The 20938-nt window shown below is 41.0% G+C and overlaps 1 protein-coding gene across 1 annotated transcript; it reads right to left on the bottom strand.

Moving 5' to 3' along the window:
* Nucleotides 1-13047: 13047 nt before the first annotated feature.
* On the bottom strand, nt 13048-15156 carry LOC135482404 (cyclic GMP-AMP synthase-like receptor). Its single transcript, XM_064762372.1, has one exon. It carries the CDS (start codon nt 14594-14596, stop codon nt 13313-13315), a length of 1284 nt encoding a protein of 427 aa, XP_064618442.1. The 5' UTR covers nt 14597-15156; the 3' UTR covers nt 13048-13312.
* Between the last annotated feature and the right edge of the window lie 5782 nt (nt 15157-20938).

Raw genomic sequence — 20938 nt, 5'->3', positions numbered from 1 at the left:
ATATTATATTTTGTAGTCCGTTTCCACCAACAATTGTCAGCGCACTATTGATAGTATGCTTTAAATAAAATTTCTAGATACTGATAATTAACCACCGTGACCTAAATGGATAAGATTTATGTAGTTTTGGACTGTTCACAAAATAGTAATTCGCAAAGTATGGAAGCCCGTTATGTTCGTATTGTGTCCTTACTTTGATTAAAATGTAAGTTTGAACTGTAATAAATATTTTCGGCACTCGCCGGACGTTGATTTCGGAAAGAACAACGTGGCTTTGCCTTCTCTGTTTCTTTACTGGAAATATTGCTGTTGCAGGTATTTCCAAAGGGAGTACATATATGATGTCCTGTACCTCCAGTGGCTTGTGTATGAGTTGCCTCATTCCCTCATATATATATATATATATATATATATATATATATATATATATATATATATATATATATATATCACGGTGGTTATATATCGTGTTATAAGGACAAAGACACAAGCTACAGTTATAATCTATTTATCTATCTATATAATGTTAACTGAAACTTTTTTTAAATGATCGAATTTTCCACTTGTCTGACTTAAAGTGTATGGCAGACCGAAAGTCTAATGCAGTTCTTTAAATCTTCATCTTCGAGTAGCCAGTTTACAGGTATTTTATCGGAGTTATTGAAATTTTATCGGAGTTATATTTAAAACTAAGAAAGATTACATGATTTAGTAGGTCACAGTCTGCACTCCTGTGAGAGCTCTGTTGTGAACCAGCGGGAAGGGCGAGAGAAGTACCAGCGAGATGTTTTCGCTGGTTACGCGAGCGTAGACAACTTCGTGCTTCGTGAGACCCTTTTCTTTCTTCAGTGCACTCTACCGTTTAAACGTATCACCAATTACGACTCTAGACTTGATTGTCAACCTGTCAAGCTCATTTTTACGCCTCTGTTTTTGGCCGATCCTGTCACGAGTGAGCCGTAAGTCATTCGTTTACTGGTGTAATCAGCTGTGTTTGTTTAGATATGAAATTTACCGAACGCTGTACGCATGCTCTATTTCCACTAAATTAACATCAGGGGCGGGGATGGGGGGCTGTTGTTGTTATTTTTTAGCATTCACTCAACGCACTATGCTGGGGGTGGGATTAAAGAAAAGCTTGTGACTTCTACTTCTTGAGAAAAATAGCCGATACACATGTCATTCTGTAATAACGCAAAAATGCCTAATATTTGGGCGCCCATGTCACTTTAAGTGACCTCACTGCGGGAAACTGAGAAACGGCGTATGTTGGTCTGCTATAGCCGGTGTAAAATCAAAACAGGCCCTTTAACTAGCAGCGTAGGCTCAAGAATTCTGCCATACTGGTGAAAGATAAATGACCTCTAACAAACTCCATGTACCACAACCTGAACGCTTTTTCAAGGGCTTTTCACCACTTATAGGCACCAACATTGAAATCTACAGAAGCCACTCACGTCAATTACTATGAACACAACACAGTAATGATGTAATGCGCAAAAATCGTCATAGTTAATAAATATTACGAAATTTTTAATGGTGGGAGGAAATCGGGCTGAGCCTGGGCAAACCCACAACTATGCTCAAGTTGCTGAAATGTGTTCCTTCGCACGCGAGCTACCTCCCTTCCTCCAGTCAGGTTGGACGTGATTTTTCTCTGCTCCGAAAAATTCGTGGGTTTCTCGAGGAATGTGATGTATTTCTGACCTGTATGGTACATTTATTAGGTTGTGCTTGGTCCGTTAATTTTCTGCTGAGGGAATTTTCGGCTCGGTTGAACTATTTTGTTTGGTATTTAAGTTTACTTTTCAGCAACCTGGTGTTGTTGTTGTTAACTTGTTGCTGTGGTAAATAGGATTGTGTGTTTGTATTCTTTTTATGTATTATAGTGTTATACAGTTACTTGGTATGTTTGTAATTCTTTGCTTTTGTATTGAGGTAGTAGCTGTACTAGTGTAGATATCTGCTGTAATCGCACTGTAAGTTAGCACTTTGTGTTTCAGGGCTCCTGTTGTCTCTCCCTAACCCAGAGTCGCCCCAGGGTCATTCTGTCACTCTCTATCTCTCTCTAACTGTGCTGTAATAACATCTCCTGTCAGTGCACGTATAATAGTGTTCTGTACTACTACTTTTCATCACGTAGTCTATTAGCATGGAGGAGGAAGAAGAGGACAACATGGGCTTCGCGACATCAAGAGTAACTCGTAGAAAGCGCAGCAGAGGGCAATCTGTCAGTACTGACAGAGACCAAGGGACGAAGGCAAAAGCGTCAGGCGTCACACGGAGAGACAGGTGAAATCTTGTAACATAGTTATGTCCGCAGTGAGTAGACCCCCCCCCCCCTTGTGGCCAGCTTAAGCCTATTTAAGTTTGGTACTGCACTCCAGTAGGCAGTGGGTGTTGTGAAAGTTGTGAAGAAGCTGCAGTCTCGAGATTTACTCATCACGTGTAACAGTCAGAGTCAAGTGAAGAAATTGCTAAAGATAGATTCTATAATGGGGTGAGATGTTGCGTGCAGGGTTCAAACAGAAGCTTCGTAATGTATAGTATTGGGGAGGAGGTTACTGAGAGTGAAGTCCTGGGGGCAATGAAAAGTTTTAAGTGTGTAAAAGTTGAACGCATGACGAAAGGCATGGAGGAAATCCCCACGTCCTGTATGCTGCTATATTTTGATGATGTTAATATCCCTGATGAGGTGTCCTTGGGTTTTGAGCTATCCCAGGTTAAACAGTATATTCCCCCTGTTATTCGATGCTTCAGTTGGCAATGTTTTAATCATGTAGCTGCCGAATGCTGTGGTAATCTGAGGTGCCCTTGATGCAGCGAAAGGCATGATTACAAAGACTGTCCTAACAAAAATGCCCCTAAGTGTGTAAACTGTGGAAATTTCCACAGCTCAGCATATCGGGGTTGCCCAAAACTTAGAGGCGAATGAAGCCCAGTTTATTAGAGTTACGGAAAAAGTGTCTTTCGCTGAGGCACTCAAAAGTGTGAGAGCTCAGGAAAGCGAGGCCATGAATTTTCACGGGATCCTCCTTTTGACGAATCTATTTGGGATATCCTGAGTGGTCAAGAGCATGCAAATCCATGTAGTTCACAGTGTAGATCACACCCCACAGAGGTATCTTTAGGCAATTGTCCAAAGAAAAGTATTAGTGCCCAAACTGATTCTGAGGCTGCTGTTCAGACCGAAATTTGTAGTTCGTCTACGGTAATAAGCATCGTTAGTTCGGTGAATGTTATTAACTTATATAACCCGTGTAAGAAGCTAGACTACAATGATGTTAAAATCTTACTTGGTCACTGTGCTCCAAATCCTGTTATCTGTGGTGATTTCAGTTCGCACCACGCAGTGTGGGGCAGCGCAGGTATTGACACAAATGGTAGAATTTTGTATGAGGTTGTCCAAGATTATGAAGTGGTGGTATTAAATGATGGTTCTGGGACTCGTTTAGATGCATATTCAGGGAAACTTTCAGCAATAGACCTCACATTGTCATCCAAAAGACTAGGCTCTATATGCACGTAGTCAGTAGATGAGTCTCCATGTGGAAGTGACCATTATCCAGTATCAGTATCTTTAGGCTATCATCCTCACTCGGACAACATTGGCTCATTGCAAAGGTGGAGGTTAAGTAAATCAGACTGGGCCAAGTATAGCAAAGCTTGTGATTTATACATCAATCAGGACTTGTATGACAGTGATGTGAATAAGTTTTCAGACAACATTATTACTGCTTTAAATGCAGCAGCTAGTGAGGCTGTTCCAGAAACTTATGGGAACATTCCAGGAAAAGTACCTGTTCCCTGGTGGACAGAGGAATGTTTGCAAGCTATCAAGGAAAGGAAAAAAGCTAAAAATAGAGCACAGCATACAAGGTTGTATAGTGATATCCTTGTGTTGAAAGGGACTAAAGCCCAGGCCCGGAGGGTTATAAAAAGGGCACAAAAGGAGCACTGGCGTAGGTTCTGTTCCAACATAAATCGTAACACACCTATTAAGAATGTATGGCAGCAGGTAAGAGCCCATAAACGAGAAGAAGAAATCTGTGTGTGTGCCAGGTATTGTGACTAATGGTGTTTTACACGTTACGAATGTAGATAAGTGTAATGTGCTAGCTGACAGCTTCTCATTTGTCTCCAGCTCTAATAATTATAGCGAGGAGTTCATTACTCATAAGAAACAGGTGGAAGGGAGACAAAGTTTTGATAACATCGTGTTTGACGATATGCCCATTAATGAAGATTTTTCTCTGATGGTACTTAAGCAGGCATTAAGTGGTACAAAGGACTCCTCCCCAGGGGAAGATTGGATCAGTTACTCTATGGTTAAGCACCTCCCCGAAATCAGTCTATATGTGTTACTTTTGTTTTTTATCACCATATGGGCAAATATAAAAGTTCCGGTTTCATGGAAAAACAGCTTTTGTCATCCCAGTGCCAAAGCCTGGCAAAGATCCATCTGCAGCTTCATCACATAGGCTGATTTCTCTCACATCAGCGCTCTGTGAGATCATGGAAAAAATGATTAAGTCAAGACTCGAATGGTTTCTAAATAAGAACGAAGCCTATTCTATCTTTCAGATTGGTTTTAGGAAAGGTAAAGTACTACAGACTATGTTGTCTTCCTTGAAACATCCATTAAGAGGTCACTTGCGAGTAAAGAATGTTACCTGGTAGCCTTTATCGATATTGAAAAGCCATATGATACGTTGTGGAGGTGTGGCCTGTTAATTAAGATGAAGGGATTGGGTATTGGAGGTAGGATGGTTGGTTGGGTGAAGGACTTTCTCTCTCACTGCACAATGCAGGTTCGCATTGGTACTGACTTTTCACTGCCGGTTTCTGTTGAAAATGGTACCCACAAGGAAGTGTTTTATCCCCAACACTGTTCAATAAATCAACGATTTACCATGGGTCCTCAACCCAAACATAAATTGCTCCCTTTAAGCTGACAATAAAGCTGTTGGGTTCAGTGCTAAGAATATAAACATAGCAGAGATGTAAATGGAGCAGGCCTTGAATGAAATTACCAGATGGAGCAAACTGTGGCGATTTCACTCTCTAGCTAAGTCCGAAGAAATCAGTACCACTTCTTATAGAGAACAGTGCAATTAATGTCTCTTCATCATTCAGATATCTCGGCGTTGTATTTGACAAGAGACTTACATGGTCGGAACATACTGAAATGATTGTTACAAAATGTCGGAAGGTCCTTAACCTTATGCGGGCTATATCTGAGAAATCCTGGCCGGGGTTGGGGGTTGGGGGGGATAAACCCTGCCTTCTAATCTTGTATAGAACGCTGATAATATCGCGTCTAGACATTTGTTGTGAGGCTTTTGACTCTGCTTGCTTATCTCCTAAATGTAAATTGGATGCTGTTCAATGTGCTGCTCTCAGGATTTGTCCAGGGACGCTTTAGACCACCCCTCTTAATGTTTTACATGTGATATGTAATAAGTAGCCATTGGATCCTAGGAGATACATGCGCACTCTCAAATATTCTCTTGTGTTGAAGGCATCTCTTGGGAATATGACAGCACTTTAAATGTTCATGAGAAGTATAAGCCATTTAACCTCAGAGGTTAATTGAACGTTCGGGCTGTAACACAAGTTGCCTTCAAAAAATCTCTGTCCCTAACTTCCCACCTTGGCACTTGGCACCTACCAACATCTCATTGGATCTTCAAAGTGTAATTAAGAAATCTGATCCTGTAAATGTCATGAAATCCTTTGCAATGAGTTACGTCTGCGAAAATTTCAGACACTGCCTGAATATTAACAGGGATGCATCCAAATGTCCAGAGAGTGGCGAAGTGGGGGCTGCATTTTGTATCCAACAGCTCAAGTATAATAAAAGCTTCCGATTATCCGATTTCATTTCAATATTTGCTGCCGAACTTATGGCTATTTTAACATCCCTGTGTTTTGTGCTAGACTTTATTCCGAATAATGTTGTCATTTTTACGGATTCTTAAAGTGCTTTACAAGCCATAAGAAACTTCATTTGGAGTGTATCCTCATCCATGGTGTTAGATGGTTTTACATATGTGTACAGGGCTACACTTTAAAGGAGTTAATATCAGTCTTGGTTGGATCCCAAGACAAGCTGGCATAGCTGGAAATGAATTGGCAGATTTCCTGGCAAAACAAGCTCTTGCTTGCACCAGTGTTACCTGAAATATTAGTTTTACACCATCAGACAGTATTAGCAACATGCAGTCACATTTTATTGGTCTGTGGCAGAGTCATTGGAAAACCGCTGTCAAAGGAAGGTTCTTCTTTCCATTCCACCCCAGAGTTTCCTCTCGTTTGTTAACATTCCCGTTTGTTAACATTCACGTAGAACTGAAGTTATGTTTTATAGATTACAAACAGGCCATATCCCATAAAATTCATATCTCGACACGTTTAAAGTACGTGATTCGAGTCTGTGTCAAAGTTGTCTTGTTGAAGAAACTGTTGAACATTTTTTGTTTAAATGCAACAGGTTTACAACCTAAAGAACGAAACTTTTTCATGATGTCATTTGTGCTGGGGTGCGTAGACCGGGTATGGAATCTGTTCTTAAGCCAGTAAGAAACGTGCAAAAAGTGTTTCAAGCGGTTGGAAACTACATTGTCATTTGCCATAGGTTTTAAATTTTTGTGGTGCTCTGTCACAGGACCATAATTCCTCACTACATGCTTTTGGTTTAACCTACTTGTGCATTTTGTCATGAGCTGTAATCTTGTTTTGATTTCTTTTTTGCATGAAATGCTGCTTGTGTATATTAGTGTGTTTTATTATTGCTTTATATGATCAGAACTCCAATCTGCATGTTTCTGTTGTTATGAACTGTTTTTTCTGTGCCTACCTTTTATGTGTTTTACCATGATCTGTAATTGATGCTGTGTATTGCTTAGGCGTGAATCATTCCAATGAATGGAACGCCAATAATATTATATATGTCTGTCTGTTCCCGCTTACGGCGGGGGACAAAGCCAGTATGAGCTGGACATGAACTCACAGCGACCGTGTGCGTAAGAGATTCCTCGGTCATTGCACCGCGCTGGCACGCTAAGCAACTCAGCCACAGAAGCCCCCCTCCCCCATATACATCGATGCCTTTACCAACCAAAGCGGTAGTTGAAGGCTTATAAGTTATGTGTACATGATATAGAAATAGGACATTTGCTTGTTTTTCATCAAAACAATAATTTGGAATTCAAGTTCGGTCATTTTTTTTTCTATAGCCATATTATAGTATGTTTCCTATGGTATAAACAACAAACATGGTGTAACGCACAAACAACGTTTATTTACATTAGCATATATTTAGCTACACTGTGCATGCTTGGGAAAAGAAAAACATATTCAATCCGTACATCTGATAGTATGAGAGGGGTGTAAAGCGTGTTCCACACGTGCATGCAGGGTAGAATCAACACCAACGCCACCCCACCCCCTTTGCCACATGCAAGAGGACAATAAACAAAGCTTCGGTCAACAGGACAGCATCATGGATTTAAATGGTTAGGGTATTCAAAGGGAATTCACTGTTTGCGTTCATACGTACAGAAAGTTTCAGCATATCTTCTCACTGAAAGATTAAAGGTAGGAAAAACTGTGTTCGTCAGTATTTTTGGGTTTTTCTTTACAGAGAAAAGGGTACTTGTTACTTGTGGCATACAGCTTGCAGACAAATGTGAGCATGGGGCAATAAACAAGTGGCAGAGGCAAGTGTGCGTGCGCCAGCTAATCCTCCCACAGAGAGTTAATCCCCATAATCTGAGGGAACTAAGAAAACAGGACTCTCTTTGTTTGCAACAAGTTATACATTTGTCAAATTGGAGGTATTGCATTTCTCTCTTTTAAAATTTGGTATGTAAAAATGGACTTTCACAAGCACATAAAGGCCTTAAAGTGAAACATTTGATGCAAACACGTAAGCTTTTCTCATAAAATATTTATCAAACTTCATAAAAAATCTCTTTTATACATGAAAGTAGCCATAACCTTTAAGTGAAATGGAGTACATGAATTCATAACTCGAATTTGTTATTCATCTTTTAGCTTAGAGGAATGATAAGAAAATGGAGAATCAAACTCTGAGCCAATATGTATTTAGAAAAATGGCAAATTTCAGCCCAAAGCGGATTCAGTAACTAAAACACAACAGATGCTAAGATCTTTAATCTTGAATGTTAAAACAAACGCTAAAGGTAAAAATATTAACTCTAAATGTAAAAACCTAAAAGTCATTTCTATTTGTCGAAATGATTTCAATTTATTGTCGTTCAGAGCTATCTGATGTGTCCAAAAAAAAAATGATCAAAATAAAACTTATTCCATGTGTAAAAATCATGCAAATTAAAAAGTTAAACACCGGCGTTGTGCATCGTTCATTGGAATTGTGTTAAACCACTAAATTTCTTTTTCATGTACTACTCACTTAAATGTGTCTTTTTTTTATGTAAAACTTGTATATAAAGTTGAATCTTTGCAGTAAATATATTTGTTGCTCATAACAATGTTTTTTTATTATGTTTTAGTTGTCTTCGTTTAGGTTTATTAATCGTATTGTTTATAGAATTAACATGTAAGCTTGGAAATGGTAATTTCTGGATGATTTTTATTTTGAAAAATTCTGTGAAGTATTTTAATTTAATTTTCATAACCTATCTTGTAATAGCTTTAATGCTATATTTACAGTAGGCCTATTTGTATGGATTTAAATTATGATAACATATCCTATCATAAATATATATATCTGATAATTAATTTTGTGTAAATTGCTTTATATTTTCATCATATGTTTTTTTTTTCACCACAGTAAGAAAGGGTTGTTGCACCGTGCAAAGCCATTGTCACAGTTCCCAAGTGCAACCAAGTACCGGTATGGAGGTCTCTTCACGTCTAAAGGAATTGCAGAGTTCTCATACATGTATGTGGAAAAAGGAAGCTGTTGAGGGATTAGAAGATTCTACATCTTGAGAATATAAACACTGGCAACTTATTTCATAGTTGGCTATATCCATATACAGAAATATTCCTCATTACATGTATATGAAAAAGACAAGAAAAACTTATAACCATATGCCTCTCACCTTATTCATAATTGAAGTCTTGTATGAAAATATTCTCGAGTACGGCGTGAAATACTAATCAAATAAATTGTATGGTTGGTATGTTCAATTCTAGAATGTTATCCATTTTAAATGTAGTCATGCATGATTTATCTTATTTATTTACTTATGTGATCATTTATTTGCCTGTTTAGATTTTATCTAAACATTACAAATCCATGTGTGGCCTCCGTGGCCAAGAGGTTAGCATGCTGGGGTCCGGACATTTCTTCCAGGACGCGTTCCACCCAGAAATTTTCCCATCCTGGATATTTCCCCTCCTGGACATTTTCCACTCCCTATATGTGAATATATCTGATAACATCTTCTGTGGTCTGTCCTCCATTATCCATAGTCAGCGTGGATCTTAATCATTAAAACATTTATGAAATTTACAAACTGGAAAGTTTTGGAAAATGTCATCATTGCCTCATTGGTAAGTGAGAGTGGTCTCCCTTGAACTTCACAGTTTGTATGTTTGTCAGCACTGGTTATAACACAGACGACTCAAGTTCAGAATGCTACTGATATCTACTTTCAAAAGCCTTCCATGCTACAGTGAACTAAAACGGATGCTACAACTCGTCAGAGTTGAAGAATTTTACCCACTAATCTCAATCCTCGCCTCATTTTCTGAAATCAACCAAGATCACGCTAACATTGAGAGTTTGATGCGCCAGGAAAGCCGAATTCAAGGAATGATTGTGGCTTGAAGCCACTCTAGAAATTTTGCAACTACACCTTAATGCCTTGAATTGATTTAGCTTTGAAGTTCCAACATGCATTCGCGATTCTCACGAAAAAGGCTAACCTATTTATTTATAAACTCATTTGATTTTATGGTATTTTACGCAGTGCTCCAGAATATTCCACTTCTTCCACACTGGACAGCCACAGTATACAGTCTACATGTATGAAAACACATGTCAAGCATTTCACTCAAACCCCAGTTATACAACCGTACGTTAAGACACGTCAAATCTGAACCAGTTACAATACAACCCGGTTGTGAATATGCTTGCATTCATACGACTATGCGGTCAAGCCAATTTTAAGCCAGCTCAGAAACTTGTAACTTCACACAGTCGGACCGAAGCCAGTTCACTAAATGTAAAACTGGCAAAAAGTGTCCATGTGGAACATATGATTCAGTCACAGACAAATTTATTCAAGCTTTCAAACAGTTTTAAAGCCACGTCGCCAAAAAGGGATAAATAAAGCAGGTTAAATACCAATAGCTCAAAGGCAGGTTGACCTTTGAACGAGTTTACCTGTGGCTGTATTGATATAAGGCGACGAAGTCAAATTTTACCGAATGATGAGTAAATTATCGATTTTAATTAGTTAACAACTTTAGAGCTTTTCCACGAGTGACACAAAATAAGTCCTGATTTGTCCATATGCGGTAAGCCGGCTTCAGTTCGCAGGTCATATAACCCATTGAATTTAAAAAGACACATATTTACCTAACATTGAGTCTAATACACAAGAGGTTGGAGTCGTGAATTTTGTATTACACGGTCCTTTAGGCCCAAGCGATGCTGCTTTACATGTAGGCCAAATTTCAGCTCAAGACATGCGGTACTTTTTAAGATACCATCCCTAATATTTACTTTGACATTGACTCATTTATTTTGTAACACATGCTAATTAATATGAACACAGCGCATCAACGGTATAATGCACAGAAATTGTAATAGTAAACGTAAACGATTAATGTATTACAAACTTTTCAATGAGTAAAAATAATTTATTCAATCACCTAAGGGATGTAACTTTGACATAACAAGAATAACAAGTTCCTGCAGAGAACGGCGCTTTCTTTACATCAAGAGGTGTAGAGGTGTACATAATAATGCCAGTTATTATTTGTCGTGTGGTGGGAAGGTCTGCCATCAACCTGCCGATGGTCGTGAAATTTGCTCGGTTCCCTCCCACCATAATGCTGGCCGCCGTATATGTGAAATATTCTTGAGTACGGCGTAAAACACCAGTCAAATAAATAAATAAATAAATCGGCCTCATCTGTCCCTTGTACCGCTTGGAGTATTGTGTCCCGCATGGTATTATACCATATTACAAAAACAGCTTGGCCTTTAATCTAGGAAACTATTCCATCAACGTTCTAAAGTTGCCAAACAAGCTTTCATAATCATAAACGTCCACGACCCAGCCTGCAATACTTTTAAACTCTGCAATCAGTTTTTGTAAGAAGGGAACTTGTGTGATGACTGCTCTTACTGTCACATTTGTTCTTGTAACGAAGAACGGCAGTCTTAAGCATATACGATGTTCGTGACCACAAACCTCCGCACAAATAAATCTGTAGAAAATCATCTATGCACCACAAGTATTGCCACCCGTTGTGAAAGTGAAAGTAATCAGGACGTGGAAAACCCGCTTCTCTCACTCGCTCTCGTATATGAACAAGAATCGCGACATTTCCATGAAGCGACAAAACTTAAGCAACAACAACAGCAACAACAACGACAGTCATGTGTAGGCCAAAGTTTTCAGCACGGCAAACACTCCCTTTTGTTAATGAAGCACACGACCCATACCTTTATATCTGACACTGGTGTGGATGAATTTAGCGCAATTCTGTAAGACGGGTCTAAAGTTGGAGGTCATGTGACGATCCTTTCGTGTCTACAACAAAATGACCGCGCAGTGTTAAAGCACTGGGGAAAAGGTCACTTTTTGCCACTTCGCTAGCGATCAGTAACGTCTAGTTGTACAAAATAACACCACGAAATCTCTGCAAATATACTCAGATTATCTGGAGAGCAAGAAATCAATTCAACGGATACAAGATCAAAATTAGGCATTTTCCTATGCAATAACGTGGGGACGACCATTTTCTTCACCCACGCCGGTTGCTACTAAGGAGATCACGTGGTCTATAGCTTCCGACCCGTCCTTCAGAATAGCTCCACTACGTTTGCTCCCATCGTCTCAGCTATGTAGTATAGGGATGCCTCGTGGAAAGTAAGCCGTAAGCCTGTCTGACCTGTGTTTAGTAAATGAGGTCAACCTCTCTTCTCACAGGAACGCATGCAGGCCGTGACCTACATGATCATGTAATCTTGCCCTGTATTTAAATATAGCTCCCAAAATATTTCCAGTTACACTCACAGAGCTGTACACCTGGTCATAACTTTGGCTTCAGGAAGATGAAGATGGAGTGTACTGCATCATACTTTCGTTCCGAGTTACACTTGAATTCTGACAAGTGGAAAGTTCGATCACTTAAAAATGTTTCAGTTATCATTAAACAATGAAACGGAAAGGAATATAATTGTGGCCTGTGTTTTTACTTCAAAGATCTGCCAACAAAACCCAGTGCGGTATTTGCCCTACTTCATGGCACGTTTTCACCAAGGCGATACAAAATTCAACAGCACAAAGAACGTTAGAGTAATTGAGTGCGTGCTTAGGGTTGCAAAAGGCAAACAACAGCGTTATTATGTAGGCGGGTTATCGTCATTCGCTTGAGGTGTTTCAGTTAGTTACCGCCTGTGGTTGACGTATTCAAGCTGGATGATCACCCAGTCGAGATCGTCTTTTGCCACAGAGATCGGAAAGCGACCAAAGTGACAATACGACCAAGCCTGGGTGAGTGAGTGAGTGAGTGCTTGGGGTTTAACGTCGTACTCAACAATTTCTGTCATATGACGACGAAGGAATCCTTAGGGTGTACGTGATGAGCCTCCTTGTTGCAGGAAGGATTCCCACCACCCTTTTATCTACCCAATTTTTAAATGGAATGTGCGAAATGAGTACGTCAATTAAGCACCCGGTACACGTCACTTGAACACCCTGTACATGTCACTTGAACACTTGTGACCCGCTTGCAAACGGGTGGGTACGTAGGATAAATGACCCGCGGCACACAATGGAGCCAGCGTTAAATTGTTTTACACAAACAAATGCTGTAACACTGTTTTATTTCGTTTCATTAAGGGACATAACTCCATTTTCATTTCAGCAGGTTAACAAGTATTTCTATCCGTAAACAAAGTGTTTCTATCCCTGAGGAACGTAGAATAACTCGTTCTCCACTAACACAAAATATTTATGTATGTGCTCATCTAAATCACATTAAAGGGCTTCTCTAAGAATATTTCTTTTAAATGTTAATTAGTTGTGCTTCCTTACTACTGTCATTTAAACCCATGAAGCCTCTTCGGTCAGTTTTGTTTTTATTGGTCGCTTGTGGCGCTTAGAGTACTGTTTCCATCTGACCCTGGTAATGTGACATACTGCACAAACAACTGGGTACCTTCAATTCTAGCAAACTCTTCCATCAACATTTTAAAATAGCCAAACAATTCTTCAAAGTCATAATCCTCCACGGCACAGCCTGCAATGCTTTTAAATTCCAAAATTAGCTTTTGTAAAATGGGAAATGGTGTGGTAACCTTGTTTTCATGATTTTTTGCCCAAACGTTCTTCTCAGGAATAAAGTAATCTGGAAGATATTCCTGTTGTGCAAACGTCAGGAGTTCCTCTAGTATCTCCATGGTACATGCCCCAATACTGTTCTTACTGTCACACTTATCCGTGTGATGAAGAACAGCCGTCTTAAGCATATACGATGTTAGCGACCTCAAACTGCCGTACTGCCTCCTGCAAACGACCTTGAAAATTTTATATATCTTCTTGTGCACGTCGCTCAGATTTTTCATCTTTTCTGTTTCTTTCGACGAATGAGAAATTCTCCAGCAACAACATTTAATTGATGAACCATGTTTGCAATAATCATTTCTACCCGGTACCACATGGCAGTGTTTGTCTGCTCCTTCGCCTTCTGGATTGCACTCTGGCGGACGGTAGACGATTGCTGGTGTTATATCCACAGTTAGTGTAATACATTTCAAAATGTCGTCGTCAGGAAGTGTTTTTGTTGTCCATACTAACTGCAGTAAAGTGTTGGGGCCCCAGTTGCTTGATATGTGCTCATGTTGATGTAGAAAGCCGCACCCCTTGTCAATTCTCACATTTTGCACCCAGTTCCAACTGCCCGTGAAAAGTTTTTTGTATGCTTCTTGCAGACAGCGTCGGTAGTAACTGCTTATTGTGTAAGGGCGTAAAAAATTATCTTTGGGTGAGCTTTCTAACTCAGCGTTCATTCTTTTAAGTTCGGGGTCAGTAAACAGGACATGAGTGTAGCCGGGACAGTCGGGACATTCACTGCGGAACTCCACACGACCGGGTTGAGATAACACGTCAAGTTCAACCAGAAAGTCAAACTCGTTGGGTTCCTCTACCTTTGTCCCCTCATAGAAACTACCCCGAGACAGTATCTTCGACCCGCTGAACAAGGGATACGCCGTTGCGAAGGAAACTTTATGCACAAGTTTTCTCACCAGTTCCTCAACAGCCTCTTTTAAATCATTCACGACCTCCTTGGAAACTTTAAACACACACTTCTCTTCGTGAATCTCCTCAAGAAATCTGTTTAAAATTTCACAGTCTTTCGACATCTTGATTTTTCAAATCTTCTGGGCAGTTGTAAACTTAATCATTGAAGTCAGTTACACACAGGCTGTAAAATTCACCGATATTTGTGAAGAGAAGAAATTGCGTACGGTATGCTACTATGCTTGATACAATATACAGCTTTAGTAGCGTGTCTAAATATTCCTGGTGGAATCCTGTGTCAACCGACTGGAAAACTGTATTTCCAATTAGTCTGTTCCAGAGGGCGATGCACAAATATATCTGTAGTAAGCCTCTATACGCCACAATTATTTCCATCCGTTGTGAAAGTGAAAATAACCAGAACACGGAAAGTCCGCTGATCTCACTAACTGCTGTACATGGACATCAATTACGACGTTCCCACCATGTGAGACCACACTTGATCAATAACAACAACAACGACAGCAATGTGTAGGCCTAAAATTTCAGCACGCCAGGCACATTGTTGTCGTGTTAATGAAGCACAACAACGTCCCTCTATATCCGATACCGGTGTAGATGAAATTAGCGCAATAATTCCACAATGAATTCGAGATACACTTGTCTTTCGGAGATTTCACATTTTGCTTCCAGCGTCCGTGCTCACAGCTGTGTAAGCTAGGGGCTGACGTGTGGAAGTAGGCCGTTTGTATAGTGGGCCTAGGCCTGTCTGACCTGTGTTGAGTAAAACATTCATAAGCAGCACGTCCACGAGGAGAACGGACATCCATGAGCAGACCGGAACATGTAACTTGTTCGTTTACAAATAACTGAGCAAGGTACGAGACTATAGGCCTGTATATTTATATACGACTATGTCCGAGCAGATAAATTCTCAACACTTTAAACCCCTTGATATCAGATAACACAGACATTACTATAACCCTGTAGACCTTCTCTAATGTGTAATATTTCATTAATAACCTAATAATCCTCCATCACTAACTGGAAAAAAAGATATTAAAGATCCACGAGGAGGACCTTGCCTAGTTCACCTCCCCATAGGTATAAGGTACAACATCCACGAGGAGGACGGTGGCTAATTTACCTTCCTACTGCTATAAAGCACAACATACATGAGGAGGACGGTGGCTAATTTACCTCCCTATATGTATAAAGTGCAACATCCACGAGGAGGACGGTGGCTAATTTACCTCCCTACAGGTATAAAGTATAACATCCACGAGGAGGACGGTGGCTAATTTACCTCCCTACAGATATAAGGTACAACATCCACGAGGAGGACGGTGGCTAATTTACCTTCCTGCAGGAATCAGGTATAACATCCACGAAAAGGACGGTGGCTAATTTACCTCCCTATATGTATAAAGTGCAACATCCACGAGGAGGACGGTGGCTAATTTACCTCCCTACAGGTATAAAGTATAACATCCACGAGGAGGACGCTGGCTAATTTACCTCCCTACAGATATAAGGTACAACATCCACGAGGAGGACGGTGGCTAATTTACCTTCCTGCAGGAATCAGGTACAACATCCACGAGGAGGACGGTGGCTAATTTACCTTCCTACTGCTATAAAGCACAACATACATGAGGAGGACGGTGGCTAATTTACTTTCCTGCACGTATAAAGTACAACATCCATGAGGAGGATGGTGGCTAATTTACCCTCCTATAGGTATAAAGTATAACATCCACGAGGAGGACGGTGGCTAATTTGCCTTGCTACAAGTATAAAGTGCAACATCCACGAGAAGGACGGTGGCTAATTTACCCTCCTATAGGTATAAAGTACAACATCCACGAGGAGGAGGGTGGCTAATTTACCCTCCTATAGGTATAAAGTATAACATCCACGAGGAGGACAGTGGCTAATTTGCCTTGCTACAAGTATAAAGCGCAACATCCACGAGGAGGACGGTGGCTAATTTGCCTTGCTACGTGCCTGAAGAAAACCACAGGCCTCTTGGCAAGTTGCTGACTTGAGGACGGTGGCTAATTTACCTCCATGTAGGTATAAGGTACAACATCCACGAGGAGGACGGTGGCTTATTTACCTTCCTGCAGGTATCAGGTACAACATCCACGAGGAGGACGGTGGCTAATTTACCTTCCTACTGCTATAAAGCACAACATCCATGAGGAGAACGGTGGGTAATTTGCTTTCCCATAGGTATAAGGTACAACATCCACGAGGAGGACGGTGGCTTATTTACCTTCCTATAGGTATAAAGTATAACATCCACGAGGAGGACGGTGGCTACTTTACCTCCCTACTGATATAAAGTACAACATCAACGAGGAGGACGGTGGCTAGTTTACCTTTCTGCAGGTATCAGGTACAACATCCATGAGAAGGACGGTGCCTAATTTACCTCCCTATAGGTATAAAGTACAACATCCACGAGGAGGTCGGTGGCTAATTTACCTCCCTATAGGTATAAAGTATAACATCCACAAGGAGGATGGTGGCTACTTTACCTCCCTTTAGATATAAAGTACAACATCCACGAGGAGGACGGTGGCTAATTTGCCTTGCTACAAGTATAAAGTGCAACATCCATGAGGAGGACGGTGGTTAATTTACCTTCCTGCAGGTATAAGGTACAATATCCATGAGGAGGACGGTGACTAATTTACCTTCCTGCAGGAATCAGGTACAACATCCACGAGGAGGACGGTGGCTAATTTACCTCCCTACTGCTATAAAGCACAACATACATGACGAGGACGGTGGGTAATTTGCTTTCCCATAGGTATAAGGTACAACATCCACGAGGAGGACGGTGGCTAATTTACCTTCCTACTGCTATAAAGCACAACATACATGAGGAGGACGGTGGCTAATTTACTTTCCTGCACGTATAAAGTACAACATCCATGAGGAGGAGGGTGGCTAATTTACCTCCCTATAGGTATAAAGTACAACATCCACGATGAGGACGGTGGCTAGTTTACCTTCCTGCAGGTATCAGGTACAACATCCACGAGGAGAACGGTGGCTAATTTACCTTCCTAATGCTATAAAGCACAACATCCATGAGGAGAACGGTGGGTAATTTGCTTTCCCATAGGTATAAGGTACAACATCCACGAGAAAGGCGGTGGCTAATTTACCTTTCTGCAGGTATAAAGTACAACATCCATGAGGAGGACGGTGGCTAGTTTACCTCCCTATAAATATAAAGTACAACATCCACGAGGAGGACGGTGGCTAATTTACCTTCCTGCAGGTATAAAATACAACATCCATGAGGAGGACGTTGGCTAGTTTACATCCCTACAGATATAAAGTACAACATCCATGAGGAGGACGGTGGCTAATTTACTTTCCATCACGTATTAAGTACAATATCCATGAGGAGGACGGTGGCTAATTTATCTCCCTATAGGTATAAAGTATAACATCCACGAGGAGGACGGTGGCTTATTTACCTTCCTATAGGTATAAAGTATAACATCCACGAGGAGGACGGTGGCTACTTTACCTCCCTACTGATATAAAGTACAACATCAACGAGGAGGACGGTGGCTAGTTTACCTTTCTGCAGGTATCAGGTACAACATCCATGAGAAGGACGGTGCCTAATTTACCTCCCTATAGTTATAAAGTACAACATCCACGAGGAGGTCGGTGGCTAATTTACCTCCCTATAGGTATAAAGTATAACATCCACAAGGAGGATGGTGGCTACTTTACCTCCCTTTAGATATAAAGTACAACATCCACGAGGAGGACGGTGGCTAATTTGCCTTGCTACAAGTATAAAGTGCAACATCCATGAGGAGGACGGTGGTTAATTTACCTTCCTGCAGGTATAAGGTACAATATCCATGAGGAGGACGGTGACTAATTTACCTTCCTGCAGGAATCAGGTACAACATCCACGAGGAGGACGGTGGCTAATTTACCTCCCTACTGCTATAAAGCACAACATACATGACGAGGACGGTGGCTAATTTACTTTCCTGCGCGTATAAAGTACAACATCCACGATGAGGACGGTGGCTACTTTACCCCCCTGTAGATATAAGGTACAACATCCACGAGGAGGAGGGTGGGTAATTTGCTTTCCCATAGGTATAAGGTACAACATCCACGAGGAGGACGGTGGCTAATTTGCCTTGCTACAAGTATAAAGTGCAACATCCATGAGGAGGACGGTGGTTAATTTACCTTCCTGCAGGTATAAGGTACAATATCCATGAGGAGGACGGTGACTAATTTACCTTCCTGCAGGAATCAGGTACAACATCCACGAGGAGGACGGTGGCTAATTTACCTTCCTACTGCTATAAAGCACAACATACATGACGAGGACGGTGGGTAATTTGCTTTCCCATAGGTATAAGGTACAACATCCACGAGGAGGACGGTGGCTAATTTACCTTCCTACTGCTATAAAGCACAACATACATGAGGAGGACGGTGGCTAATTTACTTTCCTGCACGTATAAAGTACAACATCCATGAGGAGGAGGGTGGCTAATTTACCTCCCTATAGGTATAAAGTACAACATCCACGATGAGGACGGTGGCTAGTTTACCTTCCTGCAGGTATCAGGTACAACATCCACGAGGAGAACGGTGGCTAATTTACCTTCCTAATGCTATAAAGCACAACATCCATGAGGAGAACGGTGGGTAATTTGCTTTCCCATAGGTATAAGGTACAACATCCACGAGAAAGACGGTGGCTAATTTACCTTTCTGCAGGTATAAAGTACAACATCCATGAGGAGGACGGTGGCTAGTTTACCTCCCTATAAATATAAAGTACAACATCCACGAGGAGGACGGTGGCTAATTTACCTTCCTGCAGGTATAAAATACAACATCCATGAGGAGGACGTTGGCTAGTTTACATCCCTACAGATATAAAGTACAACATCCATGAGGAGGACGGTGGCTAATTTACTTTCCATCACGTATTAAGTACAATATCCATGAGGAGGACGGTGGCTAATTTATCTCCCTATAGGTATAAAGTATAACATCCACGAGGAGGACGGTGGCTTATTTACCTTCCTATAGGTATAAAGTATAACATCCACGAGGAGGACGGTGGCTACTTTACCTCCCTACTGATATAAAGTACAACATCAACGAGGAGGACGGTGGCTAGTTTACCTTTCTGCAGGTATCAGGTACAACATCCATGAGAAGGACGGTGCCTAATTTACCTCCCTATAGTTATAAAGTACAACATCCACGAGGAGGTCGGTGGCTAATTTACCTCCCTATAGGTATAAAGTATAACATCCACAAGGAGGATGGTGGCTACTTTACCTCCCTTTAGATATAAAGTACAACATCCACGAGGAGGACGGTGGCTAATTTGCCTTGCTACAAGTATAAAGTGCAACATCCATGAGGAGGACGGTGGTTAATTTACCTTCCTGCAGGTATAAGGTACAATATCCATGAGGAGGACGGTGACTAATTTACCTTCCTGCAGGAATCAGGTACAACATCCACGAGGAGGACGGTGGCTAATTTACCTCCCTACTGCTATAAAGCACAACATACATGACGAGGACGGTGGCTAATTTACTTTCCTGCGCGTATAAAGTACAACATCCACGATGAGGACGGTGGCTACTTTACCCCCCTGTAGATATAAGGTACAACATCCACGAGGAGGAGGGTGGGTAATTTGCTTTCCCATAGGTATAAGGTACAACATCCACGAGGAGAACGGAGGGTAATTTGCTTTCCCATAGGTATAAGGTACAACATCCACGAGGAGAACGGTGGCTAATTTACCTGCCTACAGGTATAAAGTACAACATCCACGAGAAAGACGGTGGCTAATTTACCTTTCTGCAGGTATAAAGTACAACATCCATGAGGAGGACGGTGGCTAGTTTACCTCCCTATAAATATAAAGTACAACATCCACAAGGAGGACGGTGGCTAATTTACCTTCCTGCAGGTATAAAATACAACATCCATGAGGAGGACGGTGGCTAGTTTACATCCCTACAGATATAAAGTACAACATCCATGAGGAGGAAGGTGGCTAATTTACTTTCCAGCACGTATTAAGTACAACATCCATGAGGAGGACATTGGCTAATTTATCTCCCTATAGGTATAAAGTATAACATCCACGAGGAGGACGGTGGCTACTTTACCTTTCTGCAGGTATCAGGTACAACATCCATGAGGAGGACGGTTCCATCTGACATGTATTGTTGTTCCTGAAACTATCGCACCGGATATATTTGTTTGCTTAAGTTGCACGGTAATTTCCACTAGAAAACATGTCATTGCTAAAACTACTAGAAACCGTCTTTGACGTATCCCTACATATTGTGAGGTTTGGACACTTATGTCTGGCATAAGATACACCATCTTTAAAAACAAGCCCCTAAATGGCATGATTTCCTGCAAACAAA

The sequence above is a fragment of the Liolophura sinensis genome, chromosome 1 (genome assembly GCF_032854445.1).
Source record: "Liolophura sinensis isolate JHLJ2023 chromosome 1, CUHK_Ljap_v2, whole genome shotgun sequence".
In the NCBI taxonomy this organism is placed as follows: domain Eukaryota; kingdom Metazoa; phylum Mollusca; class Polyplacophora; order Chitonida; family Chitonidae; genus Liolophura; species Liolophura sinensis.
The sequence above is the reverse complement of the archived record's forward strand: the minus strand, read 5'-3'. Positions and strand labels throughout refer to the sequence as shown.

Coding starts and splice junctions, on each gene's coding strand:
- LOC135482404 (XM_064762372.1), bottom strand. CDS start 14,596: ATGTCGAAAGACTGTGAAATTTTAAACAGATTTCTTGAGGAGATTCAC.